The following is a 13,742-nucleotide window of genomic DNA, read 5'->3' on the forward strand; positions in this document are numbered from 1 at the left end:
TCAACAAATGACAGGTTGCAGATGCAGATCAAAAGCATTGAGTCCTTATCAAAAATAATTTTATTGATTCAGACAGAAGTGAAGAAGCAAACAGAAAAACAGTGTTTTTGAGATGACCAGCCAAGGCTTTACATCGTGGACACAAGCCAAAAACAAATCCTGCTTATTCTAAAACCTTGTCCAGTGTGAACATATGCATCTCTCCACAGCACTTTATAAACAACCAGAGTAGCTGTTATGTGGACTCAGCAGTGTGATGTAATATTTAACCCGTGTTGTCTTCCTTCCTGTCGTCTTTCCTCTGTCGATTTTTTCTGCGCGTTTGACGTTTTTGTTCTTGTTTTTTTCCGACATTGTCACTTTTTTCAACGTTCTTTTATTAATTCTTTTCTTCAAATGTTATAAAATTGAATAAAACACCCACATTCAATGAAAATAGTGAACTGATCATTAATTTTACTTGTGAAGAGCGTTGTATGGAACCATCCACGTTATTATTTTTGACAATTTGGTTGAAAGAAACCCACATTTCTGATATAGAAACTTTTTGAAAAGAATGGGTCAAATTTGACCCGAGGACAACACGAGGGTTAAAGACATGACATAATGCTCAGTGTAATGTACAGTAAGACACCTCAAAGGAGCTGAACAACAGAAGGCTGATCCTCTCTTCTCTGGTAAAAGTTAGTTTGGACCTGCTGGTCCAGTCACAGTATTCAAACAATAAGATGCAGCTGTCAGGCGGATAACAAACTTTAAAAACCCACTATGCATTTTTCAGGACTGGGACGGTTTTTTAAAAATCTGATTATTAAATGAAATGCAGAAACATTTAATTTATTACCTGATAAATTGACTTGATAAACACAAAGATCTCAGTGATTGATTGGAGGGAAAACAGATCGTCTGTAATTTAAGATACAACAGAATGTTTTTTAAATCGAAGAATAACCTATTTGAGTATTAAGTTCAAATGATTCAAATATTTTTATGTGTAAATATATAAAAAATTGTGACTGAAATAAAAACATATTTTGGTTATTCTGATCATAGTACACAGGGAAGTAGTGTAGGAGGTATTTGTCCTACTGTAAGATATAAAAAATATAACAAAAAAAAAAAAAAAAAATCACAGTTACAAATGTCCATAATGTCAGTAAAGCAACACAAATCACGTATTAGTTGCATTTACTTCTTACAAATTAAAAACAATCATCTCATATTTGGGTTTAATTTTATCCTTCATAAGTGGTCAAACAAAAATCAAAAAATGGATTATCCTTAACTCAGGCACAAACCCCAAACAGAAACCACTTATGGAAATATATATCTATATGCACATATTTTCCACAGTTGAGGTGCTGCCTAATAAAGCTCTGGAGGCCAGATTAAGTGTAATGTCAAAGGCCCCCCCCCCCCCCAATTTTCAAAGATTTGGAAGGTAGTCTGCTAATTTTCCCTTCTCCTCCTCTCCAGTTAGACATAACCCATTCACAACATTCAGGGTAAAACACACTGTTGCATACTTTGGCTGTAGGTAACAGTTAAGTGGACCACCGAAGATCGCCTTAATCTTGACACATCCCCTAACACTAACCCCGACCTTAGCCTACATGCACCTAATTAACGTTAATCATTGCTGACTCAGCTCCAATTTGGAAACACCATGGTTCAGGGCAGGGCTACTTTAGCCCGCCGTAGTCTGAGGCGGGTCTTGAAGAAAAGGTACATGGCCAGAAGACACATGGAGGACAGGAAATAAAGGATGACACACAAGCTGATGTCCACTTTGGAGAAGCCAATGCTCAGCACAGACATCCAGCGTCCCCTGTGGCTCAACTCGGCCTCCTCAACAAAGTACTGGCCTGTCAGTTCTCGCTTCTGCAGCCGCTTTCTCTGCCGCCCCACATCTTGCTCAAAGTCTGCTTCCATAGGCTGCAGTCCCACCATCCCCAGCCCTGCATCCAGCTCCATGCCGAGCCCAAACACAGGCCAGGGCTCCTGCTCCTCCTTCCTCTGCAGGGTGCGTTGTTTGACCCGCAGCGCCTTGGCCTTGTAGTGCTGGTTGACAAATGAGTCGAGATCCACAATGTCCTCCTGCAGCTCTCGCATCCTCATCCCCACAATGCTCGGCTTCCTGCGGGCCTGCCGCCGGCCTCGACCCACCTCCATTTCAGGCTTGGCCCAGGGGGTTGTCTCAGATGTCTTACCCTCCATCTCATCTGCTGCTGCTCCTTCCCCACCATCCTCCTCTTCGTCCTGCGGCCCCTCTTCCTCCTCCTCCTCTTCCTCCTCTTCTTGCATGGTGGGTTGCGATGGCAGAGGATGTGCCATTGAGTCCAAGGCCTCCCTGGCTTTCCTCTCTACATGTTTCTGAGCTTCTAAAGCTTGCTGCTGACTCACATGTTTTTCTCTCTGTTTTGCCAGGATCTGGCTTTCATCTTCGAGGTAGTCTGACAGGGTGAGGAAAAGAGAGAGACAGGGAAGTTATGTCTTAAGTCATCACCTTTAATCTAAAATCAGAGGCATTACTTATCATCTTTGGTTCATCTGAATCAATGGTGAACTGTCAGCTCAGAAACTCTTCTTTTGCTATACACTCAATACAACAAAAAAAGTAATACTCACATATTAAAAGAAAATACTGTCCATAATTAATACTTTACATTAAGAGAATACTTGATATGATTTAGAGGGTACATTCTCTACATTTGATATAATTTGGCAAACCCAAATTAAGTATGTTGCAGCATGAAATAAAAAATAAAAACTCAGTGAAAGATACTGTACAAGGAATTTGGGTGACAGTGGGATTATCTAGGCTCTTTGTTACCTTGTTTCTCCTTCTTTGATTGTATGGTATTACTGTTCCTATGTTTTTCATTTACTGAGAACGGGGATCTTTTACAACACATCCACACACATACTATATTTACATAACATATTTTTTTAGCAGCTTACTTCACATACAGATAACAAAACGGAAAGACACAGGAGGATGTCATGATTATTAAGCTCTAGACTGCTTACACAGGCAGGTAGAAGGAAGAAATACATTTCTATTGTTTGGTAAAAATCCTTGAATTCATGAGATATGATCTCTTCCAAAAAGGAAACTATGGTGTTAACCTGTACCTGTGAGGATACTGCTGGATGAGAAGTGGGACAGGAGGAAGAGGAGAACCTGCTCCTGGCTCCACTTGTGCTCCCCGTTTTCCTTCACCGTATGGCAGGCTGGACACATTTCTGGTGGAGGCCACTGGATCTTTGGGAAGTTGGGGTCTTCACTCAAATCACCTGCAGAGATGAATGCAAAAGTAGGGTTAATGTATTGTACAACAGAGTCCTGATCACTTTAGTACTGAGCAAAGATCAAGCACACAGCAATATAGGGGGTAAAGGATGAATTGTGACCATAAAGGGTAGCTGGGTGGTTGAAAATTAAAAATCTGAGAGCCACAGAATTAAATCTAGTGATGTAATGTATTATTGGCTCATGCCTTTTTTCTATAAAAACTACCTACTAAACGTACCTAAGTACAATTACACAAGCAGTGTCATTACTTGATTATTTCAACTGTGTGACACTTTATACCTCTATTCCATTACACTCCACTATATTTATTTAAGTTACTTTGCAGAATGTTAAACATATGATTAACTCAGATAATATGACACATTGAGATACATACTTGTGATACTTAAGTATATTGGCTGCAAATACTCTTTAAGTACATTTTTGAATGCAGGGATTTAATTAAAGAGGCCTATTTCTTCTACTACTATGGTTTTCTCACAGTAACAAACTAATAAGTACCTCACTAACTTAGCAGTAGTAGATAATAAACAAGGTCAGAAAATGTGGCATGGCTCGAGATTCTTTGCCACATACAGGAATCACACAACATAAAGCGCCCAGTCAGCTGCTTCAACCATTGTTGTTTCTTTTATTCTCCTTGTTAGTGCATTGACTTGAGGATGTAAGTGCTTTGAGGATTGGATGCAATCTGTGTTGAACCCATTTGATCTTGTCACAGTGCTCGTAAATACTAAGTGCCTATATGCATATGTGTATGTGTTTAAGTGTGTATATGTAAATCATCCGTCTGTGTTTGTGTGAATGTAATCTAGGAATTGATATTTTTGTGTGTGTGTGTGTGAGAGAGTGTATGACAGGGTCTAACAATGATCAATGGGCTTCTGGGATGTCCCAGTGGGAGGGGTGGTGAGATAATAGATGTGGCCAAAGTGGACAGCACACACACACACACACACACACACACACACACACACACACACACACACACACACACACAACCTGCAGCAGACCTCAGTGCTCTGGACCACCTGTCTTGTCCCTTCACACCCCTTTGAAAGCAACTCCAATCTCCAAATTGAACATGAGAGCAACAGAAACCTCAGAGGGGGGCTGCCCTTCTAATGAATTAGAAACTTTCTCCTTTAACATGTTTTCTTTCATGTAGCCGCTGCCCGCTAACACCCCTCGTCACTCACACACAGCATCCATGCAAAAAGACGGGCAGAGGAACAGGCATCCATGCAAAAAAAACTCATACACAGCAGACACACTGCACAAATTCCCACAAGAACACACACACAGGGCAGCATCTAGTAATAAATTGCTTGTTGTCACCAACAGGCCTCTGTGTGTGTGTGTGTGTGTGTGTGTGTGTGTGTGTGTGTGTGTGTGTGTGTGTGTGTGTGTGTGTGTGTGTGTAGAAGAAAAAAAGGAGAGCAGCAGCAGGTCTGTCACTTTACAGGACTGTCAATTTACATCCTCCACCACCTACGTCCCCGCTTCCTCCTCCTTCTCTCCACTGCTCAAGATTAATCTCAGTCATATGCATGTGTGTATGTACTCTGCATACAGTACTTTACATAAAGGATACATCAATTTTACTGTGTCCTGCAGCCTGTGGGTGTGTGGGCTTTTATACATTTCAGCAGGTGAGTGCACACACACACACACACACACACACACACACACACACACACACGCACCATCTCTTTCCTTATTCTAATCAGCTTGTCACGTTTGCGGCCAGGGTGACTTTAGCCATACCAGTCATATTGAGATTGCCACAATGTCCTGTCACAGAGATGTCATCACCGCTGCGCATACATATTCATCAGGTATAAATATGTATTGTTCAGTACGTCAAACTAGCTTCCTCAGCACTAATTCTGTAAGTGATGATCACCTACACCACATGGCATACCGAGCCATCATGACAGCTGGGCAGTGTGCATGATGTCAGACATTTTGCTCATTTAGATAATCAAGACAAAACCTAAACCAGGAATTCTGTTTATTGTATGACGCAGCTCACATTTGGGTGAACCTCGATACTTGTATTGATACTGACTCAAATGTGTCTGGAGCACATTTCCATATATTCTAAAATGTTGCTAATTTTAGACTACTTTGTGTTTGGACAACATTTAACATTTGAGAAGGTCATCTACCCCTGTATTAGTACTGAAAACTCAGGTGCTGTTTTGGCACTAGTATGGAAAAAAGATGTATGCATGTGAACACAGTCCTAAAGATAGCCAGGCCTGCTGCTGTTTTGTCTGTAGAAATGTGAATCAGTCTCAGCCTGTTGACAAGCAGCAACAGGACTGAGCTGCCACCGGTCTTAATTCTGCTGCTGCGAGGAGGCAGAGGGCCCTGGGGCCTCTTTGTTGCCAGCTAAATTAATTGTTCGGTCGCTTTACAAATAGCTGCTCTTTTATGCATGGCTGCTCCTGAAAGGAGGGGCGGGGAGGCCTGCTAAAGAGCTCCACTTTAGGCAAAGGGGAGAGGAGGGGCTGAGTGGATGGAGGGATGGAGTGTGCACTCCTCAGGGAGACCCCGCCACTCATAGCTACAAACGCAGCCAAACCCCTGTCTCCTCCCTCTCTCTCCTTACGATTCACCCGACTTATCCCCTGTGGACCCACGACTCACCCTCCACCATGACCAACTCCCCCTGCCACACGCCACAACTTGACCCATGCTTGGAAAGGCTGTGTGTGTGTGTGCGCTTGGGAGAGGGAGGAAAGGAGGGGGAGAGTGTGTGGCTTGTGTCATGGTGTTTGCCACCTGCTGTAACACAATACCTTGGGAATTGTGTGTGTGTGTGTGTGTGTGTGTGTGTGTGTGTGTGTGTGTGTGTGTGTGTGTGTGTGTGTGTGTGTGTGCAAAAAGAGGGCTGGTTCCTGGGGGACACATCCTGCAAGGATGCTGTGCCATTACTTGTCAAGCGCAGGATATGAGTCCCAGGGGATGGTGAGTGGAAAGAGAGAAAGATTGCAACAGAGATAGAGGAAGAGAGGGAAGACGGATGGGTGAAGGTGGTGGGTTGAATAGTGTTTAAGCGTCTGGGGTGCAGACACTCGCAGGGACGGGTGTCATTCTGGCCCCTGCTGTTCAGGACACAAGCTGTCCCTGAGATAGAAGAGGGGGCAGTCAACACAAACAAAAGATAGTGATTTAACAAAGTGGGCTGTTAATGACAGCCCTGTGCCAATAAAATCATATGAACACAGACAAGGGAGGAGGGATGCTTAGGAGCTGTTTAATACTCTCGAGACTGATGTGCAGAAGTGTAATACGCTGATACAGCACCGTCAAAAAGGAGAGAAAACTTTGTACATTTACAAGCAGATGAAGAAGAGAAAGACTGAGCATTGGAGGAGAACCTAAAAAAGTGCAATCTGATGCAAAAAGGAAAGAAGATTTATTTCTGTGTATGGCCTATACAAGTTAATAAGTAGGTAATTATGCTGCATTTAATGGATGACCTGGATAGAAATTTCTAGTCATAGATTTCTCAAAGACGCAAATCGTACAGTGGAGCGAAGGGGTGAAGTTTGGGGTACAAACCTATGAGGACAAGGCGAAAGAGCATGATTTGGGGTAAATAAGTCTAGAGGAGATATGAAAAAGAAATGGCTGAGGACTGGTAAGGCGATAAAGTGGGGACAGTGGGGTATGGGAGAGAATCAAAGTAAGGGTGTGGAGAAGGACGGAAGATGGCAGAGGGGGGTTAGGAGAAAATGGGTGAGGCAGAAGCAGATGATGCTTGGAGGACTAAGACGGGGTGACAGCTGGTGTCTGATCTGAGGATCCATCCTTCCTCCTCCCCTCACCCCTCTTAGTCGTATTACAAAAGACTAACTGACTATGAACAGACAATCTTCCCCCAAAATTGAATAAGGTAATGCTTAAGATCCCAAGGTGTGGACAGTCACAGAAAAGAGGAGTGTGGAAAGAGGAAAGGATGGGATGGCTTAGCAAACTAAGGCGTGTAACAGACTTAAATCAGCTTCATAACTTTTTTTTTCATTATATACTGTATCTCATGTATAGTGTCCAATATACAAAATAAACATTATTTTCTTCTGCATTAGGGCTGCAACTGACTATTAGTTGTTGTATTTGATTAATACATTTAGTCTTATCTATAGAATGTCAGAGAATAGTGATACATGACCATTATAATTTCCCAGAAGCCAAGGTAACATCTTCTTGCTTGTTTCGTCTGGTGAACAGTACAAAAAGCTACAAATCCTCATATTTGAGAAGCTGGAAGCCAGAGAAACCTTGGTGTCATTGCTTGAAGGATGATTGAAATGATCGAGTATCAAAATAGATGCAGTTAAATTTTTCTGTTGATAAACTGAATGGCTAATCGTTTGAGCTCTACCGATTAAAAAATTACCACATTTAGTTCAAAACATAAAAAATTTCCCAAAACAATCAAGACCATTACCAAGGTGGCTGACACTTTGTGCTGACCTCTACACAATATTTTACAGTCTACCACAGAGCCGGATTTCACAGGAAATCTGCTGAACTGCTTTATGATGTATCAGGGTTTTACAATTTTGTTTACTTATGAGGGTCCTTTATCATGTCTTATCTTTTCTTGGGCCTTTAAAACAAAAGCACACATCCTCTTTGTAGCAGAAAGAAGTTTGTGGGAAATATGGTCTTCACTTTAAAGCTATAGTGTGTAGGTTCTGTCTCCCCCATGAGGAATTCTAAGTAATGACAACAACACTGTTGCATCCACATGACTCGCCACGCATGATCGCGCACCACCCCCACCCCTCATCCACACAGTTGCTGGTAGCCAAGAAGGACACTGAGGTTTAAAAAAACATGATGGACTCTTCAGAAAAGGTAATTATCTTCACTCAGGAGTTTCTAAACATAGCCATACTGAGAAATACAGAGAGAGTGGAGCTGATAGGCTTAATTAGCTTTGTTGCAACTCATTTGGCAATGGCTCAAATGTAACAGACGTTCATTAATATAAAATAATTGCGCACTTTAGCTTTAAAAACACAGCGAAATAAAAAAACACATTCTCTAACCCTGTGTTGATTGTTTAGTTATCTCTTGGCATATGGTAAGATTTAAAAAAAAAAATGTTTTATATCATAATTTCTCTCTATCCCTCTTAACATTAAAATACTTTTGATGACTCATCTTGAACTCTAGGGGCGTATACATAAATATATAAAATCAAGTGTGATTTGAGGCATCTAGCTTACCCTGCCTATCATATAAAACCGCGAGCTGTTAGCTTGTTGGTCATAGTAGCTAGTATAATGATATTATGGGAGGTGTGGATGGCGGCCAACAGCTCTGTATCTCACTACAGCTTTGTGTCGCTCCATATTCGCTAAGCCAACCCCACGTTGTAGCGATCCAATCTGACATATGAAGGATTTTATTTAAATAGTAATTGTCGGCCGCCCACATAGTTAATTTCACTCAGTAATACATTACATTGTGGAAGCTAAAGATGCTATAACAGCGGTTTCATTGTCATTTTAGGGAAACATCTACACACTGTGTACCACAGCTGTAATTGAAATAGAAAGGACAATCACCTCTAGTTTGCACCAAAGGGATTCTGCAAACTAGCTACAGATGATCGTGTAGCTACAGGTGATCGTGCTGACTCCTACCTGCCAGTCTGTTGTTGACGCGATTGTGTCTGGACCAAAGCCACAGCACCGCTGACGACAACGTGTTCACCTCCACCAGACTCTCTGTCGCCATAATTTCAAAGTGCTCAGCACACGCCCTGCAGCCAAAGAAGCTGTGGACGTAGTTTCTCATCGCACTCAGCACCTCCTGGGGATCTGGGGGGGAAAGACATTTTATGTTGTCAGTCAATGTTGAGCACCAGTAATCTGATCAAAGTGAGAAATGTGCTGCTGTGTATGTCACAATAACAAAAATATCACAAACGCCTTCCTAACACCAACTTTGTTCTATTTCCTGATTTTGTTACTTTAAATGTTTTTGTGGTAACATCTTCGGTAATATATGCAACTAAAAACGATGGTTAAAAAACAGCATGTTTACAAAAATAAATGCAAAATCAAAGTCATTATCTCCTATTTGAAGCCCATCACCTGTTCTTGTAAAGCTGGTTGATGTACAAATGTCCTGTTAACCTGCGCTGTAGCCTGAAAGCTTGCTAATGGCAGTGTGGGTCCACAGCTTCCTGGATTCCCACGGTTATGTGGGCCTAGAGTCACAGAGAGCTGGGTTAACCCCATATTGAGATGAATTATCTATGCAAATGGGATAAGCCAATCTGGAGATTAAATACAGTTAACCCTCTGTGTGAATGGTGGCCATGCTGTTGTCTCAGGACTTCAACAGTCCACAAATACATATTTTCCTGGAGCGGTTTGGTTTTGTTCTTGATTTAGCAGGACCTTCAGATGAACCGTTCTGACAGTGGGAGCTTGTCTCTTCATGAAAATAAGGATGGGCTTGTGTTCAAACCTATACTAATGTGTTCACGCCTTTACTAATCTATGCAGCGTGTGTGTATGTATATAAATAGAGTTTTATCTGATAGTCAATACTGTACAGTATGTGTGTGTATCCTTCCATTAAGCTGGTGGTCTGTGGGGGCCAGATGGACGCCCCTTTTGGTCGGTCCATCTGCAGGTCACATGATGGTCCGTAAACCTCGGGATTAACCTCTGTGTGTGTGTGTGTGTGTGTGTGTGTGTGTGTGTGTGTGTGTGTGTGTGTGTGTGTGTGTGTGTGTGTGTGTGTGTGTGCGTGTGTGCGTGTGTGTGTGTGAGTTGAAGGGAGATTAACGTCCCAGCCAGGAGTGGAGCCTCCGGTCATCTGCCTGTTTTATTAACCACTCACATTCCACTAATTTAACATAATCCTTTTTCACACAGTTACAATTAAGCTCAATTTAGTTGTAACAAAAATGACAAAACATAGGAAAAAAACTCAAACTTCATCGTGATATTTGTTTGTGTTCTTTTTGATGTTAAATCAGGTCAGTGTGAAATAAAAAGCAGTTCACCAAACATTCCTGAGCTAATTTGTTTACAAAGCCTCACAAAGCCCTCATCCTCAGTCCACCCATCTTTGTGAACTTTCAGTGGCCCTTTTCCTTCACAGCAATACAAACTCAGTGTGTGTGTGTGTGTGTGTGTGTGTGTGTGTGTGTGTGTGTGTGTGTGTGTGTGTGTGTGTACCAGTGCCTCCTGCGTTCTTGGCCTGGACAGTGAGAGCATGGAAGAGGGTCCACATCCCGCAAGGGTAACGTCTCAGGTGGGGTCGTGAACCCTGACAGCCCACCCACCTCTCTCCTTCAGGCAAAGCAGTGTCTGGAGACTGAGAGAGAGGAGAAGAAAAACAAAAAGACAAATACAAATTACTGACAAATAGGAAGTAGGAAACAAAAAAAAGCTTAAAATTATCAATCTGGTGATATTCTATATTTTTCTTACTGTCAACAAATCCCACAAAAGACCAAAAACAAACAATGAATTGATCCCACTAACAAATATTGTCTGTGTAACAAAGGCTTGAGATAGCTTTTTCCTCTGTGTTATATGTCTATTGACACCACACTGTTGCACTGCCATGTTCTTTTATTTCTACAAGCAAGTAGCCCTGGTTGGGAAACAATGTGAAACATACGTGGATGAAAATATAACAAATGCATTATTTAATCCTATTTGATAATATTTGCTAAAAAATTTAATTTAATAAAGAAATGTTGCCTTTAAACAAAATAAAAGTATACAGTATATATAATGCATGACCCATTTTTAATACATCCTCAGTGGGACTGAATGAAAGTGCCACAGACAGAATAGGAAAATTGGAAAGTATTGAGAGACAGGTTAACGCATCAATGGTTTTGGTCTTTTCATGGGATTTGTTGACAATAAAAAAAGTAGAATAACAGCAGCCTTATCCTTTAAATAGGACTACAAAGATTCTCTAAAAAGTAGAGCCTCTTCAGCATCTCCCAACCTGTTCAACTTAATGAAAGCCACGTAGTTTTCTTGATCAATAAGAAGTCAATCTTAGGTTAATGGCTCAGCCCTCCACTAATGAACAGAAGCTATCCAGATCTCTAACCAAGAGCCACAGTTGAATCCAATAACATATTTTCTCTGACATAAAGTCGTTTCTCTCGCCACACTGCATTGCCATCACTGGTGTGATTGACAGGGTTACTCACATGTCAATAGTAAAGATTTTGGTGTGTGTGTGTGTGTGTGTGTGTGTGTGTACAAAGTCCATTTCCTCTGAGGCGAAGTCTATTCATACCTTCCCATTGATTCATTGATCAATTGATTTGCCTGCTAAAAGCTAATGATGTAAGTAAGTGACTCTTTCAATTTGCGAGGGGCGGTACTGTAGGCATGCAGGCTTCATTCCAAAGACAACAGCACATAGATCCTCAGCTGTATGTGCTGGCACCGAGACAAGGACAAAGTACATATTGAAAGATTTGGATACATATAAAATGTATTTTTATCTACTCATACTGTGGGTTTTTATAGACATTTTCAGGATCACATTTTAACATTTTCTTTGAAAGGATAGGCATCACTTTGATGCCTCTGAGGTGGCTTTGAACTGATTATGTGGCCAGATTGACAGGTGACCTTGATATCTCGGTGGAACAAAGAGGCTACTCCCAGACAGATGTCCTCATATCAGTCTGGGTGCATTTCATGATGCCCTGCCCTCTGCTTACCTGTCTGGTCCTCTCTTGTCTCCCTTCCTCTCCCTTTAAGATGCCTGCCTGCTCAGGCTCACAAAAGTACGTTCTTTTTCTCAATTTGCATTCATGTACTTACCTCGATGCAGCATGTAATGGACAGACAATGAATACCAAAGATGGAAGACAGACTTAAAAAGTTAACTATGTCCTACATAGGACGTTGGCTTGACTGACAATAATGAGCCCCAAGTTCATCGCAATATTTAAGAATATGGTGAAAACTTCAATTGGATATTTGTCTATACAGCTCTGCCTTGACTCACCTGAGCTGAGTTATCCAGTATCTCTTTGAGAGCCTCATAGGAAATCTCATCGCCAGTCTGGTTCTGTAGCCAAGAGTTTACGGACTTCAATAGGCTCATCACAACTGGACGGCCTGGAAAGTACTGCAGACATTAAACAGAGCACAATGGAAACAGGTCTTAGCTTTACGAAATGACAGAGACAAAATTGTTGATTTTGGAGCTGATGAGATGCAAGAAGAAATGCAAATAACCATTATTTTCATTGTTGATTTATTTGTTGTTGATTCATTCATTAGACATTTAGTCTATAAAATGGTGAGAAAAGCCCATCACATTTTCCCAGGAACCAAAGCGACGTCTTCAGAATGCTTGTTCTTTCCGGCCAACAGCCCAAAATTATTCAATTTACTATCATTGAAGACATGAAAACCCAGCATATATTCACATTAGAGAATCATTCTGTAAATTGAGTAATTGATCAATCAAACTAATTAGTATTACTAGTTTTAGCTCTAAGTGCAAGTGTAGTTTATTGAGAAGGAACCAAAACTCCTCTACACTGTCAGTTACTTGTAATCCCTTTATTTAATTATGATAGTTCTGTTGGTAGATACCATTAGATGAATTAATCCACTAATTAATATTCTCTGATAAAGTAAAGTTGATACAATCTTACAGCTCTGGTATTAGTTGTATGCTTTAGTGAGCACATGACAATCAGTTTCCACCACATAATAGCTTAAAAAATATAGACTGTGCTAATGTTTCTATGTAAAATTCTTGTATTTATAAAAGATTTATTTTCCATGTGCTAACACTGATGCTAATGCCCCATAACGTTCACACTCCTTTGCCTGAAATGAACATTTCAAATCAACATCTTCACCTTCGATGAACATGATTTCTGTCCTACTAATGCACACAATGTACCAAGCAGAAATGTAATACCTAGATTATCAGTTGCCAACTCATCCTCAACTATGTTGTGCACGAGGTTTACATGCTGCACAGATGTTGTGGTTTGAGTGTTTTCCCTGTAAAGAAACTCACTAAATGTGACAGCAGCCGAACTTAAGCCTCTTCCTTCATTAAGATCCATTTCCTAAGCCACTAAAAACCACTTAGCTGCTGTCTACTCAGTGCTTCCTCCTGATGTGTATTTACATCCTTAGCACTACCATGGTAACAACCACAACTGTGTGGAAACATGATACTGTAACTAGCAGAGGTAGGCACGCAAAGATAAAGAGGAAATCCAGCTGATGGGTGTCTGAGACCAGTGATGACAGAGTAAAGACATACACAGACAAACATGTCTTCACACATACGTTACTGACAATAGAAACAGCTGATGTCTTCAGAGAAGAGCGCTTTAATACATTTCAGCTAAATGTGCTTCCTATTCTTACTGTAA

General features: G+C 41.2%; 1 protein-coding gene across 3 annotated transcripts in view; it reads right to left on the reverse strand.

Annotated features, from left to right (window-relative positions):
* Positions 1-816: 816 nt before the first annotated feature.
* The window catches only part of qsox1 (quiescin Q6 sulfhydryl oxidase 1), a 29,354-nt gene continuing 16,428 nt past the window's right edge, over positions 817-13,742 (reverse strand). Inside the window, exons 9-14 of one of the 3 annotated variants that reach the window (XR_004898872.1) lie at positions 12,347-12,469; positions 10,537-10,675; positions 8,986-9,162; positions 3,136-3,297; positions 1,457-2,453; positions 817-1,409 (exon numbers count right to left, since the gene is read on the reverse strand). Coding sequence is in view for 2 of the 3 variants with exons in the window: in XM_031307395.2 (XP_031163255.1) it covers positions 1,672-2,453; positions 3,136-3,297; positions 8,986-9,162; positions 10,537-10,675; positions 12,347-12,469 (1,383 nt within the window). In the remaining variant the exon portion in view is untranslated. Of the gene's footprint in view, positions 2,454-3,135; positions 3,298-8,985; positions 9,163-10,536; positions 10,676-12,346; positions 12,470-13,742 lie in introns of all 3 variants that reach the window. The other 2 variants (XM_031307396.2, XM_031307395.2) reach the window with 2 other exon arrangements.

Source organism: Sander lucioperca, chromosome 11 (assembly GCF_008315115.2).
Source record: "Sander lucioperca isolate FBNREF2018 chromosome 11, SLUC_FBN_1.2, whole genome shotgun sequence".
Lineage (NCBI taxonomy): Eukaryota > Metazoa > Chordata > Actinopteri > Perciformes > Percidae > Sander > Sander lucioperca.